The sequence below is a fragment of the Temnothorax nylanderi genome, unplaced genomic scaffold (genome assembly GCF_030848795.1).
Source record: "Temnothorax nylanderi isolate EJ_2023f unplaced genomic scaffold, tnyl_v1.0 TNYL_tig0004_pilon, whole genome shotgun sequence".
NCBI lineage: Eukaryota > Metazoa > Arthropoda > Insecta > Hymenoptera > Formicidae > Temnothorax > Temnothorax nylanderi.
The window spans coordinates 1,176,490-1,199,243 of record NW_027249066.1 but is presented as its reverse complement, the minus strand read 5'-3'; the positions used below and the strand labels follow the sequence as shown (position 1 = coordinate 1,199,243).

The window sequence follows — 22,754 nt, the reverse complement described above, 5'->3', positions numbered from 1 at the left end:
CAATTTTAATGACTTAAACATTCAAATTTATTTTTTGGGAAACGTTTTATTTTTTTTATTATGTCATTGTTGAAGCAAATAAATGATATGTAATATTGATTCGTTGTGCGTGCAAAAATACACACGCACAGAGCTCATAGAACAGAGCTTATTGCAATTATCGATGCGTTCTTGATTGATCTGCATTTATAGTTAGATCACTTGTTTGAGTCACATTTTTAGGTACATATAATTAAATAATAATTACAAAAAACACAAATCCTTTGAAACGTACTGCAAATCTCTTTATTATATAAAGAATAAATAAAGAGACAAGTAAAACATATTTTTTTTTAGTTACAATATGCTTAATTAATGATTTGAACAATTTGAAATCGGAAATGATAAAATAAAACTGTTGGTTTTATTTTTAATAAATCTACAATTTTTTGGACAAGATTATGAAAATAATTCTGACTAATTACACTATAAAAAAATTGCTTTGATCAAGGACGAACTAAAATACTATTCACGTTGTGTCAGTATACTACAAAAGTTCCTCATTTTTTGTCAGATTTGAAAAGATTTATTATTCTATATGAAAGATAGAAAGTATTTTATTATTTAAAAGCAAAGAATGCCGATTACGATTGAGTAAGTAGCGAGAAACAAATGTTACAAGCATATCGAAATAAAAAGACTCGTAAATGTTACAGAATTTTATTTGTTATACGATAGTTTCCGCATTACACTACTTACTTCTAATGATAAATAATTTATATTGTCGGAGAAAGGTGCATATATATGTGGGTATCGAGCTGAGACGCTGATATTATATACTTGATGGGACAATATCAGTACGTTTTCGAAAGATTTGAATACGTTCTAGACGGTATCGATATTACGTATAAAAGGTTCAAATACATTTCGGATAATATCGACATTAATTGTTAGGTACTTGATTGGATAACGTTTCTTACAGTTACCTGAAATGCATCTATAATTATTACAAAACTCGATATTACTTTTTTTTTAAATTATCTTATATTACCTGATGAAACGATATTTAGACATTGAATTGACTAAAAGTTTCATAAATACGTATTGAACTTAATCCCGTCCCTAAATGCAGAATAGAAAGTAATAGCGAGGTGAAATAGGGTGCGATGCTCTCAGGATTCGAAGTTAGCGTAATAGGACGATATTTACGCGCCCCATTTTTACGCTTTTACATTTTAGGCTTTGATCATTTTAATATATCCAATGTAACAATGTTTAAATATCATAAAACTCTACATACGACCCGAAATTTTTAAAGGGCCCGAAGAAATTACAAAGATATTCCCTATCGACTTCAACATTATCGAGAGAAACATTGTACAATATAATTATGAAAATTATGATACCCCTGTATAGTTTTGCTTTCGCAATGACGTATGATGTTAACGTTTCACGTGCGTCAAGTCGTTCCTTCCGTTCTTGGAGATAAGGTCTACCGTTTATAATTACATGTACTATTTCGCAAATCTATATACACGTTGTACGTCGACGACAGTATTATTTGCATGTGTATTCCTCAGTACGCTCCATGCAAGTCTCGCAGTGTACGCGGCAGCACCAGTGAAACTTGCATCTGCACTGCCAGGTTCTCGTGAATTGATGTGTGTTGTAGCCGCGACCGCAGCACATTAAATCGCATCCATCGGTTCCTTAAAAAAAAAAACAAATATTCTCGTGAGCGCGAGAAAAAAAACGGTCTTCTCGAAGAATTATCGAAGAATTAATTTTCAAGTCTCATTATTCGATAATTAAATTAAGAAATATCGAGATAAAAACAATACATTACATCGAAGATCCGATACGGCAAGCTTTCTCTCACCTTTGCTAGTACGATTGCAATATCTGCCCTGCGTGCCGAGGCTGCCTTGCGTCAAATCTGGCTCACAGTAATTGGGGGAGGGTTGAAGAAAAACTAGCTCGCTCCTTTTTGGAATTCTCTTCAGGCTTATACTCGGTCCACCGGTGACCTTCGTCCTTTTCAGGACCAAATGCGGCCTCCTGGACTTGCCGGTTTTCTTCAACAGCGGCTGTCGATTGTGCCGCGGCTTGGCGAAATCGTTCGGCTTGCCCTGAGTTTTGGCGTCGTTTCCCAATATGGGCACCATTTCCGGCAACATTGAATGCGACATTGCGTCCAGTGTCTGAAAGTTATGAGCCACGTAAAATGATTTGCTTCAAATTTCGAAAATGGCAACGGGAGCACTGTTAAACCAAACGATCATTGAATGTCCGATTTATATAATGAGCGTATCGTATTTTAAATAATCGTAATAGACACTCATAGAAGAAATTACCTGAACTGTGGGTGGGGGAGGCGGTGTAATGGCGATAACGGGTCTAGCCCTGTAATATTTTTTCATAAGCGCATCGCCGATCTGACGAAAACTGGGCAACGTTCGCCAACACGTTCTCACAGTGCAAGATCCAGATACACCGTGACACTTGCATTCCGTTTGCAAAAGAGCCTTAACTATCTGAAAAGATAAAACATTACAAATAATATAATTACGCGGTTTTATACATTCCCTTCATTATCGTCTGACAGTTGATATTCAATTTTATATTAATTAATTAATTTCGAACGAGATGCAGTACAATATTAAAAAATAAAACCTTATTCAGATTACATAAAGAGTAATTTATTTTCGTCAGCAGAGAAAGATCTCTACTATTCTTCGTATTGATTTCACAAGTCCAAATATATGACAGAGACTTGTATAGAATATCGAAATGCGTTTATACATCATATCGAAACAGATTGCAGCTTACACCCGTGCGCTTAATAAAACGTACATCGATTTGTTCCTTGCATTATACACGCGTATCCTATGCAAATTTCAAATCTACACATGCGACCGGAGCCTTTTTGGTCGGAGAACGAGAACGAGAACGAAAACAAAAACTTACAATGCGCCCGATGAGAATGAATGCGTCGCCCGATGCTTGAATCATTTTCAAACGATACACACGGATCCATTACGAAGAGATCAATGGCGTAGAGCTTCGACTGTCATAATATTGTACATAATTCAATTGCTTTAGCCACCTTGTGTGCAATATTTTTCAAAATATTTTTTATCACATTCATTCAGAAGTGTAAAAGAACCTATGACTGTACGCGTAATGCACGTTATACACATAATACAAGTTAAAATAATTATAATTAAATAATTAAATCTTTTTGTTCTTATAATTAGCGTTTTAAGTCTTAGCATTTTTATATTCCTAGTATTTTTAAAACGATCTTTATTATTGGATATCTATTCCTATAATATAGGGAGGTACTGTACGTCGCTTTATACATGTATAATTTTTTAAATTAATTCTTTAATTCTCATTTGCTTGCTCTAATCATAGTTAGATTAATGTTTTCATTCAAATTTCCTTTAATCTGTTGGGAATCAAACCTGGGTTTTGTCAGATTATTACTCTACCATTAAACACACAATCTCCTCATTCTTCTTAATTTCCGTGTTCTTAACTTTCTTTTACTGTCCTAGCTTTCTTTTACCGTTTCGCTGATTTATATTTTTCACTTGGCCATGCGTAAAATGGAAATGTTATGATCATTTGTTACAGTCATTTTGGGTATAGCCAAAGCATTTTCATTTCACGTAGTGGAATAAAATAAAAGTGTAGAGAAGTATTAGAAATTAAAGTGTTAAATCTTTTTAACTCCGATGTTAAGAATAAGAGAATTCGTTTGTGTACTACTCTTCATAGATTTGCACGACTGTGTCGACTGTTCGAATTGTTGCAAGCCACTCGTTCTCGCGTTTGCTAACAATTACGATGTTCGTTTGAAATAATTGCAGCGCGCGGATTTCGCGTCGCCACGCCACTGGCGCGGGAGATGCATTTCGATTAACTCGAGGGTGATCTTAAACGGTTGTAATCGTATCGAATGTTCATCTGCAAAATCCTACGCACGCTCGATTCCCGATGGGGACCCTTCATTGTGCGCCGGCCGCGGACGGCGCGGACACGACGCCGTACGCACATGAAACTGGTTTAACATTTCGAATTATTCCGGCGCACCGCGGCCGGTGCCACATACGGAGGAGGTTTAAAAAAATCCTCAAGGCATAAAATATGTGGCGCGCCGGGGCGATCAACGTTAAGAATAAATCATTACCTCCGGGAATACACGTACGCGCGCGTATACGTACACGTACGCAGATCAACAACGAGTTTTTATTGCCCGCTTGTAATAAGGGCCAATCGAGGTAGACGAAAGCTCGGGACGAACTTTCCCCAATTAAGGCGCGCCGCCCTCGCCGCCGCCTCACCTTCGGGCATAACGCAATTGTTTCTCACACTCGTTTCCCCTCGTTTTCGATCATCAACCTTGCTGCGCGAGCATAATGATATAAAAAAAGGGTCGTAGATTAGATCGGAGAGAATAATTTTAATTCTACGTGCAGCAGTAATTTTTTGCCATTCTCTTTCTCTCTTCTCTTCTTTCCCTTCCCTTCTGTCTCCACCTCTTTCTTTTTCTCTCTCAAAATAAAAATTGGACATTACCATAGACAGAACATTAAGACATCTAGATACGGAAAGCGAGTGTAACCGTCTACGTGAATCGCAGAACGACATTGTCTTCTTCGGTATAATTGGCTTCCCGCGTAGGTTATTGGGCGATAAATCAAAATTGATAATGTCTGATTTGCATAGACTTGATGAGCGATGGACGCGCCTCATTATCGATATTATCACCCTGTTATCCGATCTAATCCGTTACCCACGGTCTTCGCACTAGTTAACATGTCAGGTTGAATTTCTATAACGACTTTCCAATACAAAATATTACAAAATTAACGGGCTGACACGCACAACATTCTTGACATCCCTATTCTTAGTATATATTATCTCCATAATATTATAATTCTTTAAGCTATTGCTCGTTTACTAATTTTTCACAGCCACGTTACGACATAATCATATGTAGAATGAGAACACGAATGAGAAAAAATATTTCGCATATCATTGCAATAAAAGTGATAGAAAAAGAATGTCAAGAATAGGCAAGTTGTTCCGAGACACGCTAAAAATACAGAAGAGTGACTGTATCTTCAGGAAATCAGTAGCTTCGTACTATGCGATCAGTTTGCAAGCGTAAATATTTAGACATACGAAGCAAATTAAATTTTAAGGGAACGGCAGTGTGACCTCTTCAATTATATTGCATACCTTTTGTACAATACGCTATTATATAATCGTAGAATCTCATGTAATATAATCGCACGGCATGGTGATTGAGAAATGGCGAAGTGCCGTGCCGTCGTCAAATGTCGGCGAGCTTAATCTTCGCGTTAAACGATTTCTCTTACGAGTTACAGTAATTAGTATTGCTTCACGGCAATTATGGTGCTCATTACATAGTGTGACTTTCTGCTGGCGCATATTTTATGACCTGTGAAGCCCCGCGTCTGGGCTTCTCTCATAAGAAAGTTATCATCTTTTTTTTTATAATAATCATGAAGATAAAAATGCACGAAGAACGCTACTATTAATTAATGCGCTTACCTTTCTTCCGGCTTTATTATTGTGAAGGTTCATCAGACTCCGGGCGTCACCTTCGATCTCCCTCGCATCCAGAAACCTACGCGCGAACCTAACATTAAATTATAATATTAAAATTTATGCGTGTTTTAGCGTTCGCCGTACTTGTGACGTGTCCGCGCCGTCGCGAGCAAGCTGGCGTAAGAAGCTACGAGAACTGATAGTGCAAATTAATTAACTATCAGCTTAATTACCTCATCCCGTACGTGACGTCGGCGCTGCAGCCGCCCCACTCCCAACCGTTCGGCGGTAATTCCTTCCTCGTCCTACAAAAACGCGATATTAATCGATAATAATTAACACGTTGCGTGCTGTGCGCGAAATGCCGCGGGATTTATAGCTACCTTACAGCCGGTTCACAACCGCAAGCTGTGATGTTGCCACGGCTGCAAGCTGCGGTCACCGCGTACGTAACGCCGGCCGAGCTTATCGCGTACGTGAAAGCCGCCTCTCTGCTACCTGCAAATAGAAAAGTCAAATTTTCTTATTTTTTTTATCTCATTATATAAATTAGAGGGTCGAATTTAATTCTTATGCAAGGGAAGTTGAAAAGACAAAGCAAATTTGAGAAATCTTAAAAATTCAAATTGATTGTGTTTCTTATTTATTTTTAATATACATATATATAGCCTTATTTTAATAAAATTTGAAAAATATGTATTATATATATATATAATAATTTAACGCCTGATGGCTTCATACATGAACCGTGGTTCATTTCAAATTTGCACGTCGACTGTATACCGAAACTCGAGTTTTCACGACAGCAGGCACATTCAAACGGACGTTGCCTTGTCAAGTATTTCCATCACGCAAATTTACTACAACTAGACGCTCGCCATCGCACGATGCGCGCAAAGCGCGAACGCAATTAATTACGCCATGCTCTCAGCTCGTTTACCGTGTCGAATGAATTATCGTACGTCCGTTTCCTCACGATGCTCATTTTTCACTCCATTATCACAGTCGACACCTACGCGCCGCTCTGTCACGAATCTGTCCGAGCCGGTTGGCGTTTCACTCTATCGTCATCAAACTCGTCCAGCTTTAAATCGTTTGTCAGCGTTTGCCAGGACCGGCGATAATCTCTCATGTAGAATCAGTTAAAATCTTTACTCGTTGAAGAAGAGCTCTATATATATACATTAGCCCATTATTGGCTATAGACACTTACTTTTTTTTCGAATCTTTGAGAACCAATTGTTTTATTGAATTGTGCTATTAAGGTAAATTATTGCATTATCATTGCGATGAATATGGTAAGACAACAAGCGCGTTTACGCTTCTCTCGTAAAATCGCGGTAACAATACTGTAGACACCACTTTTTGCACCATTCAGTTTCTATCATCTCTAGATATCTAAGAATATAACGGGGTGGAGCATGTTTCCTCAGAGATGAAGAGTTTATTGTGAATATTATTTCATTTGGTCGATTTCTTTAGATTCAGATTTTTGGATGTTCCATTGCTTTTGGACTTGGTCTGTATCTTGTTTCATTAAATAAAAGATCGAGGAAATGAAGAAAAATTTGAGCGATTTGTGAGAGATTGTCGCGTACCCGTTTGCAAAGGCATTATCCAAGCATTGTGTTCCTCGCGAGCGGCGCGGCGCTCTGGGACGCGTCGTGAGGAAAGCTGATTGTGCGCGGAGACACCAACGAACACCATCGGTCAAAAGGTTGATGAATTTATGCTGAGCGTTTATGTCAAAGGACGGCAGCGCGGGCATCTATTTAGCGTCAGAGGAGCTGGTAAGGGGTAAATTTATCGTTTCGTTGGCGTTGCCGCGTCGCGGCAGCTCCTCTCTCGCTCTTTCTTTCCCGCTCCTCGCTCCGATGGACGAAGAGAGGTGTCCTTTCCATAAATTCATTTCAGCTGTAAAACGTGAACGCACCAAATGAGCACGGCTTCCATATTAGGGCCCGGCTCATGCCATGGCGATACCAAAGAGTCGTTGTTCACTGCCGAACGGGCAATGGCGAGAGTAGGCCTCACTCTATTTGCGATGTATATGTGTATATGGATGTAGTTCCATGTACATGCGTGTATTTGTGTGTCATATTATCCGTGTACTTATTAACGTCTGAAAATATTGCGGAGCGGCAAGTAAAACGAGAATAGATTATCTTCTTGCGATGTGGAATAATGTTCTTGTTAAAATTGATCCTCGTTCAAATGACCGCGCTGATTTCCGTACAAAAAGCCGAAGAATATGTTCGTTATTTGCACCCGACTTTACATTCCAAAATTTCGATTGGATTTAATTGTTTTGTAATATATATTTCGTAAATTAAAATGAAAGTAAAGGGCGATATCGCAAAGTGATAGTCATTTAAATGACGGAGGTATAAAAAAGAAGAGAAGAGCGCGAAGTCGCAAGAGGAATGGGTCCGTGATCGATCGTTATACCGGCGATCTTTTAATTTATATCATTGCATTTTAAGTGACTCGCGTAATAGCCACGCGAAATTTATAAGCCACCGCGTCACCGAACGTGGGCGATTATTTACGGTGATGGTGCGACGCGTACTCAAATTTAATAATGAGTGCGTAGTTGATCTCATCGCGATCCTTCGTTTATCGTATTATTCATTTCTTAGCGATGGTCATTTATCGATCAGAGATATTATTAATGCAAGGCTATAAACGTTATACGTATCAGCTTGCATATAGTTTTTAACCGACGGTGCACTCATTTTACATCTCGTTATAAAGTAATTGAAAAAATTATTTGTATTTTTATTTCATTTTAATTGGTACACCTTAGAATATGTGCAGAATATCCTATCCAAGTTTTACTGAAACTAAAGATATATTTGTTTAATTTTACTATGTAATTTTACACATCCATCTGACAATAAGAGAAACGATATATAGGTATCTATCGTTGGTTAACTCATGATCTGACGAGACGAGTATCATTTGTTAATAAACAATTAAAAAATATTTAAGTCCCATGCATCAATAGTGGACAGGCAGGCAGGCCGCGGCCGGCCGTTGCGATTCTACGTGAGACGTGGAATCGGACTATTTAAACGGAACCTTAATTAAGGCGCGAATCTCGAGTTAATACGCCGCCGGCATTAAAACTTGCACGAAATGATCCTGACAAGGGTTAAATTTCGCATCTTACTTCTTGCACGACGGAGGAACACATTGATGTCAGTGGATCTCAAATGGCGATGCGTCACGCATCCACCCACAAGGCTTACATTGTCCAATGGCAGGAAGCCCGACGTTTTTGCCCGACACTCCGTTATTATATTCTCCGCGATTTTATGTGAGTCGATCTTATTAAAGATAAAGAGCCCGATCATATCGTGTCAGGCAATAAAGTATTTCGCGTGTATCCGTACGGTATTACCGCATCATCAAGGTGATATCCCGACTCGTTATCTCTCGCGATGAAAGGGGACGAGAAAATGATTTGATTTTCAACTAGAAAGACACATTTTTTCGCTCATTTCAAAATGTATGAAACGAGATTCCCCCGACGATGCATGTCTCGTTGCAAAAAAATAATTGTGGAAAAATAATTGTGGAAGAACCATATAATTGTGTGTGTAACCAAAGAAACTATAATTTAAGCGGTTTCAATTTCATCTTGATCTTCATCGATAAAAAAAAACCGACAGAAAAACAATTATTAAATGTTTTATTACACCGCAATCGAATTGAAATACTATTCCAGCTCGGATTCCTGGTTTTAACTCTTTACGCGTGTGAGATGTATACAAGATGTATACTATAAACTCTCGGTGGGTGGACGATAAGAGAGTTACCACCTTGGTGAACGGACGTGTACGGCCACCACGACGGTGTTTCCTCCTTGTACCCTTCTTATGTCGGACGAGATCTTTATTTCGCCGCGAAAAAAAAAATTTGTCCGCTAGCACGTATGCATGTGTGTATGTATTTATATAATACACGCACGTAACGTGTTTTCTCTCGCTCGTCGTACCGAGGTTAAAAGTTCTCGTATCCATGTCTCCCTTGTCGCGATCATTTGTGTACAGGGAATCCTTATTTGCCTGCGGCGTTTATCACGGGAGAACAGATCATTCGCTGAACTCGCCCACGCGACCTATATCGATGGTGAGCATCATTGATTTTCAAAATGAATGAAACATCGTTTTTTTTTCCTCGTTTTAATTGCATTGATCTACGAGAGCGTAGTTTCATATACGTGTATTATTCAATCGAAAGATATACGTTATTTGATTGCTTAAGATGTTGTTTGAAGTGTGATTTGATAAAAATTGCGCGCAACTCGCTTTTAGATATCGTTAAGGGTACACGTTAATCAAGATCTTCGCGATCTTGGGTGCGATTTAGAGAAAAGATTGTAGATACATCATTTATAGATAGTCATGATAGATACATTTTGTCTGAGTAACGTTATCGCCGAATCACAACGCGCGATTTCTCCTTTTCCAACTTCGTTCTCAGTTGTTATATTTTTCGGTTAGGTATATGCTATTAGAAAAGGAGTAGACTACCGACAAAGCGCGTCGAATTGGCGAGCAAATTAAGAATAAGTTATTCTGGTTTTAGTCGAAGAGAGAATCGAAGATTCTCGCCACAAGAAACTTTTCTATTCTTAAAATCCCTGTTCTTAAGAAACCATTCGAATCTTCGCGTTCTCCTGCACTACTTCATCACTATTTCATATTTTCCATTTAGTCACGCATGCAGAATGAAAATATATCATTGTGTGCATGAGCAGAACGAAATTATTACTTTATGCGTGAGCATATTATAAATAGTCTTAACAAACTTTATGCTGACAATGCTTTAGAGGAAGATCTTGAAGACCTTTCTGTCTTTTTCATTTTTCTTTCCCATTTTTCTTTTGTGTTAAAGAAAGATGATCCTAAATACCTCTTTATGCTTTTATACTTTTGTTATATTTTTCTTTCTACGTATTGTTCAGACTACGTGCTTCATGCTTAGCTATTTATATTATGCTTATGATATTGAGCTATTGAAAAAATAGAAATTCAGGGGAAGCATTAAGAATGGAGTTAATCTGGACATAATAAGAGTAGTAGGAAGCTTCTTTTTCTTTCCCGGAAAAAACTTATCGATCATTGACGAACAAAATTTAAGTTACCGTAAGAATTCTTGCGTGATCGTAGAAATTTTGATTGATTGATGAAGGCTTGAGCCTTCGTCGGAATTTAGATCACCGTCGATGCAACAAGAGAACGTAATAGTAATTAATGATGTACTAATAAATTATAAATGAAATTAAATAACAATTCAGTTTTCAGTATGTAAGTTATATGTCTAAAAAAAAGAGATTGCATATATAATCCTTACGGATCAGAGGTAATGCATTTGCGACCACGCAAGTCTCAAAAGATTCCTAATTATATGTTGTGATTAAATTTTATTTGTTAAATTTTATTCCTATTTTAACGTCTATAAAAGTTTATGCCAAAGAAAGAGAGAGAGGGGTGGGGGAAGTGTCAAGTTATTCATGAGACCAAACTGCGCGATGATAGTGAGTAGGGTGGAATTCTTAAAGCTCGTGCTTTCTCTCTCCCTCACGCTGGCGTGAAAGTAATGCACGCGAGCAGAACGCTTCTCTCCTTTTGTGTCACGACGGATGAACCAAGACAGGACAAAAAGCATCACGTTTTACCTCTCTTTGCTACGGGTAAGAAAGTGGAGCCGACTCTTACCGCCGTGTCCTCCCGTCCTTTTATAATTTGAAACGACTCGCCCGTACCGGTTCAATGAATAATCATCGCTCAATCATCATAAACTGCTGCCGAGTGGCTGGATTAAAGTAGGGTGACCATCTTTTTTTGTGTACGACAAAAAGATTTGTGGCGTGATTTTAACTGCAATCCGTTCATGTTTTCGTTGAGATTGATCAGCATGATAATTAGCCAAAAAAATATGGCGAGCAATTAACGATTATAATTATGTGATACGAAATCGCACGCCATGTATTTTGCATTGAAATATAATCTTGCTACTTTTGACAATAGAAGGGAAAACAAGATACATATGGGTATTTATTTTTTAGTCGAATTTACAGTATAAGGATATCTTTTCCGTGCAAATGTTTGTAAGGAAACACCCGAAAAATTATATGTATGCACGATACTATAAAATTAGCTGCAATTTTATAAAAAGTCGTAGATTGGTGAGGTACGACGAAAAATGCGTTAACGACATCGGCGCAATGATATAAATAATTTTTACTACTTTAATGAGAATTGCCATTAAGATGTAATGAGTTTGTAATTAACGAACGATTTATTCGATTTTAATAAATTCCACGTGGTTGCGATTTAGTTTCTGCAATTATGTCTTTTTATGCAAAACCAACAATAATGTCAGATGTAATTTGTTAAAATTTTGATAAGGACGCGCACGATTCCTATTCTGCCGATAAGTTAAACTCGATCAGTTAGTGCAAGATAATTAACCAATTACTATAATTAAGACACACATCTCCACCTAATATTTGTCCGATCTGAATCTGACCGTTGAATTTGCATTCAAATCCACTTCGAGATGTCTTCACAGTTGTTTCTTTTCGGAGAGAAATCTTGTTTCTTAATGAGACAGAATTGATTTTTCTTGACTGATCCAAACAAATAATTATGCACGACTTTTTTTCATACATTAGCAATTCACGTTTTAAAGATTTATTAATAAAATTTTAAAATTAAATTTCTTAAGCTTCGAAAGATTGCAAAATTGTTTTGCAACAATTATCTGCTCTTTCTTAAATTACAATTATTAAATAAATAATAATCAGCAAAATTAAATTTTACTTTTTTAATTTTTAGCTTTAAATCCATCATTGTATGTCAAATATTCTGATTAATTTTGCCAGTCTTTTAGTTCCGTGATGAAAAGAAAATTATATAATTTTTGAACATAAACAAAGGCGATTCTACTTCAAAATCTGTCAGATTTCCGTCGAGTGCGTGGCAGATACGATAACGTCGATCAAGATTCCTGTTTGTGTAGTCGTACAATGTACTTAACACGTCATATTATATGTACGACACTCGTACTCATGCGAGCCGTAACAACGGGGGGTCGCATCTAGTATCAGAGTTAGTCAGGAGATCCGTGACTGTATCTCGTTTATAGTGTTCGTTACGTTAAACTGATGATTTACGGCTGTTCGTGTGTACGTGTGGTGGCGATGTAGCGTATAGTGTAAGACTCCCGCGATGTCATGTGTAACCAGGTACATTACATGTAATCTCGCAAAATAAGGTCTCCTGTCTGCTTTGCAACATTTCGCTATGTAGCGTTTCGCGATAGTAAATTTGAACCTGTAATTCTGTCACATCTCACAAACTCCATTTCGTCAAATTTTATATATGAAAAAAGATTACATTAATACAAAATTAACATCAGGAAATATTTTTAAATCAATGATTGTACATAAGTTTCATCTAATTTTAATTTCGGAATTAGAATTATTAAATTCAAACAGCGAAATTGGTACAGAATATAGGATTGAATATAACAACTAATTGCGGCGTTGAATTATGCAAACTCGTCGTGACGAGGTTGAGGGTTAAACCCCCCTTACACATATTGCTTTCGAGGCTGCAGACTCGCGCATAGAATTACACACGACGTTCGCGTGACATTGTAAACGAGCGAGGTATCATCGCGCTTGTTATTACAAACCGCGCGAAACTCGTGAAGATCGAGTACCTGTTATCGGAGGAGCCGAAAAAAATAATCTTATAACCGCCTCTCTTCGAGCGTTTTCTTGGAAGGTACTTATCGTACACCGTTCCCGATGACCGGTTACATCTTAATAAGAAGGGCAGCAACGACAATCTGTGCGAGTTCATCGTCTCGCTTCCCTCCCTCTCTCCCTCTTTCTTTCTCCCTATCTCTTTCTCTCCACTCACTTGCGCATCATTATTAATGGCCCCGGTCGACTCGTTGGCGATTTTCGCAGAGGCACTTGTCCACGGCAGCGGTCAACGGGGAAAGAGATACGGGCCGGCGATATATTAATTTATTAACTAGTTTATTTTTATACGGGGTTTAAAGAGATCTTATATCCACAGACGGTGAGAGCCTCTGGGGACTCGAGAGCGAGCACCCCAGCGCACCGGTCCATAACTCAATCCATACCGGGATCCGCCGCGCCGCGCCGCGGCCGTGCCGGTTGCCGTTGGCACTTTTCTACACTAAAATACACTGAATTATATCGATCCCGTTCGTCATCCCGCCGCATCTTCGCTCCTTTGCCTTCGGCAGATAAATCAATGCCAAGTACTATCTCGGATGATAGTGATGGGGAAACGACTCCCATCTAGTTTTACATGGAAATTCATCTCGCTTCTATCTGTACGATAGTATCTAATAGTCGATGACTGCTGCAAATCTACGCGTATACGACCGAAATGGTTAATGACGAACAAATTATAGATGGTTATTGACAGATTATAGATGGTCGGATGCAAAACATGAGTATACGATCGATCGCAGTCTCGTAATAGCTTAAACAGATCCGAGTGCATAATTTGATTTTGAATAAATATCAGTTCCACGAATACTGAATGACCGACGGATATCATGAGAAATGCTGCGGCAACAGCCTCGACCGTAAATTCTTGAGTATGACTCTCTTTCGGTGATTCCTTTAGTCGCACGCATTATCTAATCTAATTATTTTACTGGACGGTAGATGTATACATGCATTTACTTCCCGTGGACGTTCCTGCAAGCCGGCAAATTCTCAAACAATCTATCGAGCAAATTAGCGGTAAGATAACGTTGACAGAGATAGATCGACTCGCGTTGCCGCGCGATGTAATTATATTGGGCCCTTGGTATTATCTTACCGATTGTGAAAGCTAGTTAATCGACATATCAATGTATAAAATAACGACACTACAAAGTATACACATCCGCACATCTTTATCGAAACCATGAAATTATATATTCAATTTTTTTCCTATTACTTATTAGAATAGCAAAGACAATTTTATAAAGTGCTCGATAAAAGATAATCGATTTTTCAATTTTGAAAATTGGTATTCTTCAAAACAAAAGTAAAAAGACTGACTTTTTGAACGTCTTTTTTCGCACGAAGGATTCGTCCTTCTATTGCTCGCACCATCGCTACCTTGTACATACGTGCGTATGTGTGTCGAACCCGGCATATGCGCCATTTCGCACGGTCATCGACGCGATATAGCTCAATATGAGTACACATCGACGCGGAACAGGAGAATGAATGCATCAACTGTGCACCAGGGGAGGAACCGCAGGCCGGCAGGCAGACAAGCGGGCAGGCAGGCAGGCAGGTAAGAAGGTAGGCAAGCGGGCAAGCGAGCAGGCAGGTAAAGACAGGTAAAGGCAGGTAGACGCAGGTAGGTAGGTGTGTCCATGCCAGAGCGCCGAGTGTGGGCCAGTCCAGTTATTTGAGACGGATAAGAACTTGAGAGAAAATAAAAAAAAGCGCGTACAAGCGCGAGAGCAGATATAAGTGTACGGAAGGATGAAGAGGAGGAGAAGGACTTGCAACAGAAATTGATAGGACGCTACATTAATGCAATATCTTCGCCAATGTTATCCAAGGGTTGATAGGGCAGGGGTGAAGGGAAGGGGGGACAGGGGACGGAAAAGGATACATTCAGTGTTTCGTGTGAACTTCAGTTCCTTCGCTCAATTTTGTCACTCGACCTTTATTCTCCCGCCCTTCGCTTATCGCTCGTTTGCTACGCTGTCCGAACGTTGTCATGCGCGGAATAATATTAGCCCTCTTGCGAATTGCATGGAATCACTCGCTGATGAGGGCGATAGTGTGACGAGATAACGATTTTTAGAAGGTTTCGTTCGCTGTAACCGGTTGAGAGAGACGTCTTTTGAACACTATTGGAAAAATGAATGAGAAAAAGAAAGAGAGAGAAGGGAGAAAGAGGGGGGGGGATCCCTATGTAATTTCTCGCGATGACATCGGTGGGTCAAGAACGACGTCCTGTTCTCGTTTGAATTGAATTTACAACGGATAATATATGGTCCATCGTCCACGTAATGGATCTCTTAATTACGTCGTTTTATTTGGACGATTAGACGATCGCCGCCCACGTTTTCTCGGATCTCGAAAACTCTCTCGGATAAATCTGCCTAATTTATGAAAATGTATTCACCAGGAGAATTCATTCGAGTGAGGCACGAAGTCTTGGGTCGGCTTTGAGCAGCGTCGCAGCTTCTGTAATGAGTTTTCAGATCGACAACGATCGATGCGTCCAATTACATTCAATTACAATCGTATCTATTATATTGCTAACATTTAACACACACGATACGTAATTGTACGAAACATGGGTGGAGAAAAAAGTGAAATATTGGAACTGTGCTCCTAAAGGCATCTCTTTCAATGTAGATAAATCAAAATTATCTTAAAAATCTGTATATTTTACAATGTGAATAGGTGAGGCAATTAGAGCCAAGCGCGGTAGTCAAAGCGCAAAACAATTTCAAAGTAATAAATAGATATATTAACGTTAATATATCTATTTATTACTTTGAAATTGTTTTGCGCTTTGACTACCGCGCTTGGCTCTAATTGCCTCACCTATTCACATTGTATTAATCTAGAGAGCCTATATGCTTTACTGTATATTTTATATATAGTACTATCAAAAATTTATTTCTTTTATTCATATAGCTTTTTTTTAATGAGCAATAGATGTTAAACACAATTCGACAAGCCATGTCCCATCTCTACGTCGTCCAACAATTTCGTTTGATGAGGTTTTAATCGTGCTTTGTTTAACTCGAGAATACTCTACTTTTACACATACGCTCGCAGATTATATAGAATGCATAATGCGAGAGTTTTAAGAGCGAGGAAATATTTTAAAGCGTATATCGCTGCATTTAGCTTCGGCATGTCGAGCGGCCCCGTTAATTTCACTAATTAAGTTAGCAACTGACCGCCCTGCCTGTTCCATCTCGCATCCTCTCTCCCACTGTTTCTTATAAGCGTTATTTATACTTTTTTGCGCATTAATTTCTGGCCTTCTTATTTCTCGTCCGACTTCCTCGCCGCTACGTCGCCGCTTATTTTCCTTCTCCGCTTTGCGTCCATGTCGCCGAGCGTACGTAAACGTTTACGCTGTTTTAAAAAACATTCCGTGCGACTTTTCTTCGAGTTTAAATTCTATATGACATTATCGATTCGCAGATGTGACAACGGTAAAAATTTTAATAAATATTTACGCGTATTTTTGGATGTCACGTCTACAAAAATTACGCGCTCCGTCTTGTGTAAATTTGAATAAAAAGGTAATGATCGTCATCAATTAAAATGCTAAACTCGTAATTAATTATCGCATCCGTATTTGTGACTTATGCAAATGCCCGCACGCAATCGTGGTATTCTCTTTCAACCTCTCTCTCTCTCTCTCTCTCTCTCTCTCTCTCTCTCGGGATTTTACGATGCATTATGTGCACATTTCATTCAGCGTGGAATTCCAGAAGTCACCCACGAGCCTTTCGATGATGACGGACGAGGCTCGTACAATGGCAACAAGATAACGGGTAACAAAATGTACGATCATCTCGTTGCGCATTATAAATCACATCGTGTTTACCAAGCTTCTTTGATTCTTCCACCTCGGCGGTTTAATCCGTTCGGTTAATCATGAAAAATCGCTGACTTGCACCACTACGACACGCTACGCTGTTACATCTGCTGTTCTTCGTATACAGGATGTTTCACATCAAAAGCTTCTTTATTAAAAAGTAGAAAAACTAATTTAAAAGATGTCTTGGTCTCAAAGAAATTATACGATCGCAATTGACTTTTCTTCTAAATACAGATTTTTCCTTAGTTATATTTTTCCTCCGTTTTTAAAATTTTTTACGGAGCTTCGATCTTAAGATGTAACACGCTATACATAACGTGTCGTCCCCCCGATATGGGCATTTATCCTCTCGACTCTCATTTATAATTTTAATGCCGAGATGACAAATGTGTCGTATTCAACAATATTTTTGGATCGCACATCAGCTTCCGCTCATAGGATCAGGGATTATCTTGTTCTCGAAAAATATCGCTTTTTTGCCGTTTGTCATCGAGTCGACTACTACGCGCGGCTTGTCGTTCGATAAGTTGCTCCCCTTTGACCATTAAAAATTAAGAAACGAGTAAGGATACTTGCTCATATATCAAACACATAAATAATTGCACGTTGTACTTTGCAAGAGGTAACTCCCATATACTTATTTTGTCTAAATACTCTAAATAAAATGGTGATTGAACTGCACAATTACTTTAATCTTATTTTAAAGTATTGAAGTCTATAGGATTATCTAGTGTCACGAAAATTGATTTAGAAAAATATGTATATTAAATATATTTCTAAAGATATATATTTAATCGCGCAAGCTTGCGACACGGCAATCTTGGCATACTCTTGAACATAAGTTATATACTTGGAGTGCAGTTTAAAGTCACGACGAAACGGTACCTAATACGAGAATGTGCGATGCATATGTATGGTCCGCTATCACTTGCCGTTCCGTGATTTCCATAGTAAGAAACACGCTATTGCAGTTCCAGGTCTCTCGTCCGCAAGATTTTAGTCGCTATAAAAATGTGACAGAGCGCTGTCGTAAAATGTCTCTTCGAATTAGCGTTAAAGCGACCCGAATAGAGCGCTTAATTTAAGAACTTTCGGTTTTGAGCTTCAGGAAAGAAATTAAGAAGTTTGAATTTTTATCAAAATTTAAGTGGAACGATTTATGTGAACATTACACCACCATTAGTCTTTCGTAAAATACTCTATACAAGAATGCATATTATTTTTTTTCGTGAAATTATGAGCTACATAAATATTTATGCATGAAATACGCGTTTTGATTTATTAACACAGGACGGTTGAAAGAATTAAGATACATAATCGCTGATCAATTATTCACTAACTATACGAGACTAATAATTAATTTTCACAATATGATTAAGTATATAAGACGGTTTATTAATTTCGCTCCTAAGTCGTATCTTTAATCACTGAATCTTCGATAATGAGAGAGAATCTGACGTTTAGAATGTAAATGGATAAATCGACAAAATAAAGCACGAGGATATTAATGAAAAGATCATTAGGGCGATACAAGTGCGAGCCTAATAGAATCCGGGAATGATGTAACAGCCATGCGTCTTCTTTAACACGTAACATATTGAGGATATTCCAACACACATGCGACTTACTAGTACCTAACAGGTAGTAAGCTACACAACTTTATGCGCGCGTTCAAGTGATGAATTCTAATATCCAAACTTTTCTTTTTTTTTATTTTTTATTACGCTGTATTTCCATTGTGGACACTTGGGGGACGTTAACTGTGCAGTTTCACCCCGCTATACCTACTACTCTATACGTGACAGGGAAGTCTTTCGCGGAGCAAGGAGTCGTTGTACAAGTACAACGTATGTAACATCCGTGATATATTACGCGGCGTAATAAATACCGGGCGCCGGTGACAGAACAATCCTTACCCACTACCACCACGTGGCCGAAGACCTGATCGTTGGACACGTGGGAACAGTTCCAACGGTGATGTCGGAACTGGTGCCGGCACTCGCGCAGACCCAGCGCGGCGCCTTCGCCCACCGCCGGCATCGCGTGCGGCGCTTTTCTGCACTGCTCGCGCTGACTTTTCGCCAATCCGGGGATGCGACTGCAGACAGCCGCGCCGACCACCACCGCTCCGACCACCCTGGAATAAAAAGATCCGTCGTGAGAAATGTATAAACGAGAAGATAAACGCGTGATAAATACTTTGACGAATGTGATAGAAACTATTTCGACACGTTCGAAAATCTTATCCACATCGTTTAAGGAGAAGATATAGTTGCCAATTCACAAGACTATTATTAATTGGCTTTATATTTCTTTTTTACATAACTAGGTCAACGTATTCGAATTATCTTATTTTTATTTTCTTTCTCATATAATTGTACACCACTTATATATAATATTGTGTACAGTCAAGGACTTTGTATTCGTATATGATAAAACCGTATGTGTGTCCGAAATAGAATAACTTATATTTAAAGATTCTTAAGAAGACGATAAGTAGAAAAGTAATTTTACGAGCATCCATCTTTATCATCTGCATTTCGATATCTTGACGAGTAAACAGAGTGGTTAACAGGTGCTAAAGCCGATACGATGACAAGCTGAAACTTGATATCCTCAGTCTCCTGCTGGTTCATTGCATAATTTATAGCCTATGGCATCTTTCTTAAGCGTTCTTGCAAGGTAAATGTCTGTATTTTTAATTTTCTTTTTTCGAGAAAAGAAAAAATAATAGAAAGAAATAGAGACCGATAGAGATATATCATTTTGAAGGTGATTTATAAAATCGCGCGGTTCATCCATCATTTCGAGAGAGCTATAAATATACCCTTCATTACGAGCCACTTACGATTCCTTCCCGATCAGCAATGAAATATTAAGGCGCTCGAAAGTACGCGAGGGTGGAGTTATCAAGTACTGGGGTCGGGGTGGGATGAGGTAAGAGAGTATCGGGCTAAAGAAAGGATCGTAGAAGAGGGGATGTAAGACGAGCAGGTTGAATTTCTGAGAAGCATGAAATTGCGACGATTACGCCGTGTCCCCAGGGCGAGAGATATTTGCATTGGAATGCATCGCGCCGAATCTCTCCTCGTGGCCACGTGGTGGGACAATCTGGATGTCCTGACGACGAACACGAGAAGAGGTAGGGCGATGGCGTGCCGCCGCGAAAACAAGCCGGCCCCGAAATCGCCCGGAGGGACTTCGTTCCTCGTCACGTCGCTTTCGCGAGGCATAAACGAGAAAGACGTTGACGCGAGAGGTCCCGTCATCGTCCCCTTCAAAGATTTGGCATGCGCATTCTCGTTGACGGGAAGATGCAATCGCGCAAGGGGCCTGCTGAGGTGGAAAAAAAAAGAGAGAAAGAGGAAAACGTTCCCCGTCATTTCTCATAATAAGTACGAGACAGTGAGAACGGGCTTCTTCCTGTCCCGTGCATTTGGTCCCAATTACATCGTGATCATGATTACATTGTGACAATGGCACATATCGCTACGTGCGTTGGATTAACTGAGAAATTAATTAGAGAAGCGATTTGCAGAAAAAAAATCTGACGTACGATATCCAATTGCAAGAAGGCGGCAACGTTAAACGTTAGTAGTTACGTTCTCCTTCTTAATTATGTGCTCGCTACGTTACTCGTTAACCTTAATTAAACACGAGTTGCACCATGACGACGCCTCGAAGGCATGTCATGAACGGGCAGGTGATAGCGGTTACTCATTTGTCTTCATTGCTCGTTACTTAGTTAAGATGCACTTTATCACGATTATGTTCACGTCTGACGAATTGTTACAGCACTCCCAGCTTTCGACGAAAAAAGAAATTGACAATTCCAAAATGATGATTGTTTTATGTTTCCTATATATTCCAACGTTTACATTATTTTAAATAGTTTAATTGGTATATTTTTACATTTTATATTGGATGTAATTCCGAAAAAATATAAATAGCTTTCTGTTTTCAATCTGATGAAAATTTCTCAAATGACTCTAAACTAAATAAATACGTGGAAGAATTTTTTATGCAAGTGATATTAGCTGAATTATATTTTGTATACATTATTTTGACTAAATTTTATTTGCGCCCAAGATCTTCCCAAGTATCTGTTCAAAAATATTTCGGGGAACTTTTCCGAATTTTGTCCTTTGTATTTTTATATTAATTAGATTATATTGAACGTTGAAAACTACTATTGAAGAGTGCACCTGTACCTTTAGTATGATGATCGAGTAAAAGAGAACAACGGACTCGCGTACTTATGCTCAGCAGCAATCCACACGTAGTCATTAGAGCATAATGTATAACATTACGTCCGTCTCATACGGAGGCTAATGGTGTGCTATTTGCAACAGGGTACCGCAGCACCGTTCGCCATTCGACCGTTAAAGTCGCTGTCAGGGCAGTTCCAATTATGTACCGCTTATCTTAATTTTTACATATTTTCAAACATTGTTTTTATAATCTGATGAAGTTAAATTCCTTCTAAACTAATGCATTTATAATACATATTTATAGTAGGAATAGCTAGCAGTGTAAAAAGTCACGATAATATCTTATTTGGAGGTCCATCGTAGATTTGAATAATATTGTGAAAGTGTATTTGAATAATATTATGTAAAGATAATCAAAGTGCGATTTATTACCGTAATCAGCTATCGATACGTTTTCTCTCGATTATTTGACATTACTCAATTTATCCCAACTCCGGGCGTTTAAGAGAACCATGGAGAAACGTGAATGCATGTTCCTTAAAAATAGGGAAAAACCGAGGGAAAATAATCAGGCTCATATGTGTAACGTTCTGAATAATAAGCCATCGATAAACCGTCGTTAAAATGCCTATGCATAGAGTGGGCATAGAGAGCTCGCGATATTCTATTTTTCCCCGTATAAAATTCTATCAATTTATAGTAGCAAAGAGCCTATTAAGCATTATTAGTTCCATTTATGGCACTCCTCCAAGACTAATTTTCGAGTAATACTGAACTCCTTTCTGATTCCTTTGCATTCACGCTTGCTCGCAAATGATATACAATCTGAAATGTAGCGCAATATTTGCAAGCCACAATAATACTTCAATCTGGTTTCATTCCCAGTACCGATTTTACATTACACGTCTCAATTTCTCGATGCCGGTATTTTTCGATAGAATGAGTCACGATCCACTGATTCATCTAGTTGCGGTCGCATTTTTTGAAAGCAACTTCTATGCGGTTAGCCGCAGAAGTCAGGATGAGGACCTTCCTAGACTAGATAATATCAGCAGGCAAGGAAACTTGGTATCGTGTGTTATTATAAAGCGACAAATTATTAAAATGGAACGGGTTGACTTGAAATAAATCCCTCGAATAATCCGTAGCGGTTACAGGTTACAGGTATCTGTTAATGCTGTCTTGCACGCTAGATTATGGGAATTGACATAGAAAGATGCATGGTAGATACGAGAATATCAGTAGTGCACGCTTGGCGCTTCGCTCTGCTTCGATGATATCTCGATAGCGTATGACACCGCGGGGGTTCCGTGGTTGAGAATCTTGGATATATAATACGCCGTCG

The 22,754-nt window shown here is 38.7% G+C and overlaps 1 protein-coding gene across 4 annotated transcripts in view; it reads right to left on the bottom strand.

Annotated features, from left to right (window-relative positions):
• Positions 1–685: 685 nt before the first annotated feature.
• Positions 686–22,754, bottom strand: part of LOC139773515 (protein Wnt-7b) — a 50,154-nt gene continuing 28,085 nt past the window's right edge. For 2 of the 4 annotated variants that reach the window (XM_071708014.1, XM_071707996.1), the window contains exons 2-8: positions 19,115–19,335; positions 5,946–6,060; positions 5,796–5,867; positions 5,566–5,653; positions 2,334–2,513; positions 1,859–2,180; positions 686–1,688 (exon numbers count right to left, since the gene is read on the bottom strand). In XM_071708014.1, the coding sequence (XP_071564115.1) occupies positions 1,537–1,688; positions 1,859–2,180; positions 2,334–2,513; positions 5,566–5,653; positions 5,796–5,867; positions 5,946–6,060; positions 19,115–19,335 (1,150 nt within the window). In that variant the 3' untranslated portion in view covers positions 686–1,536. Of the gene's footprint in view, positions 1,689–1,858; positions 2,181–2,333; positions 2,514–5,565; positions 5,654–5,795; positions 5,868–5,945; positions 6,061–6,303; positions 6,394–19,114; positions 19,336–22,754 lie in introns of those variants that run through there. The other 2 variants (XM_071708003.1, XM_071708022.1) reach the window with 2 other exon arrangements.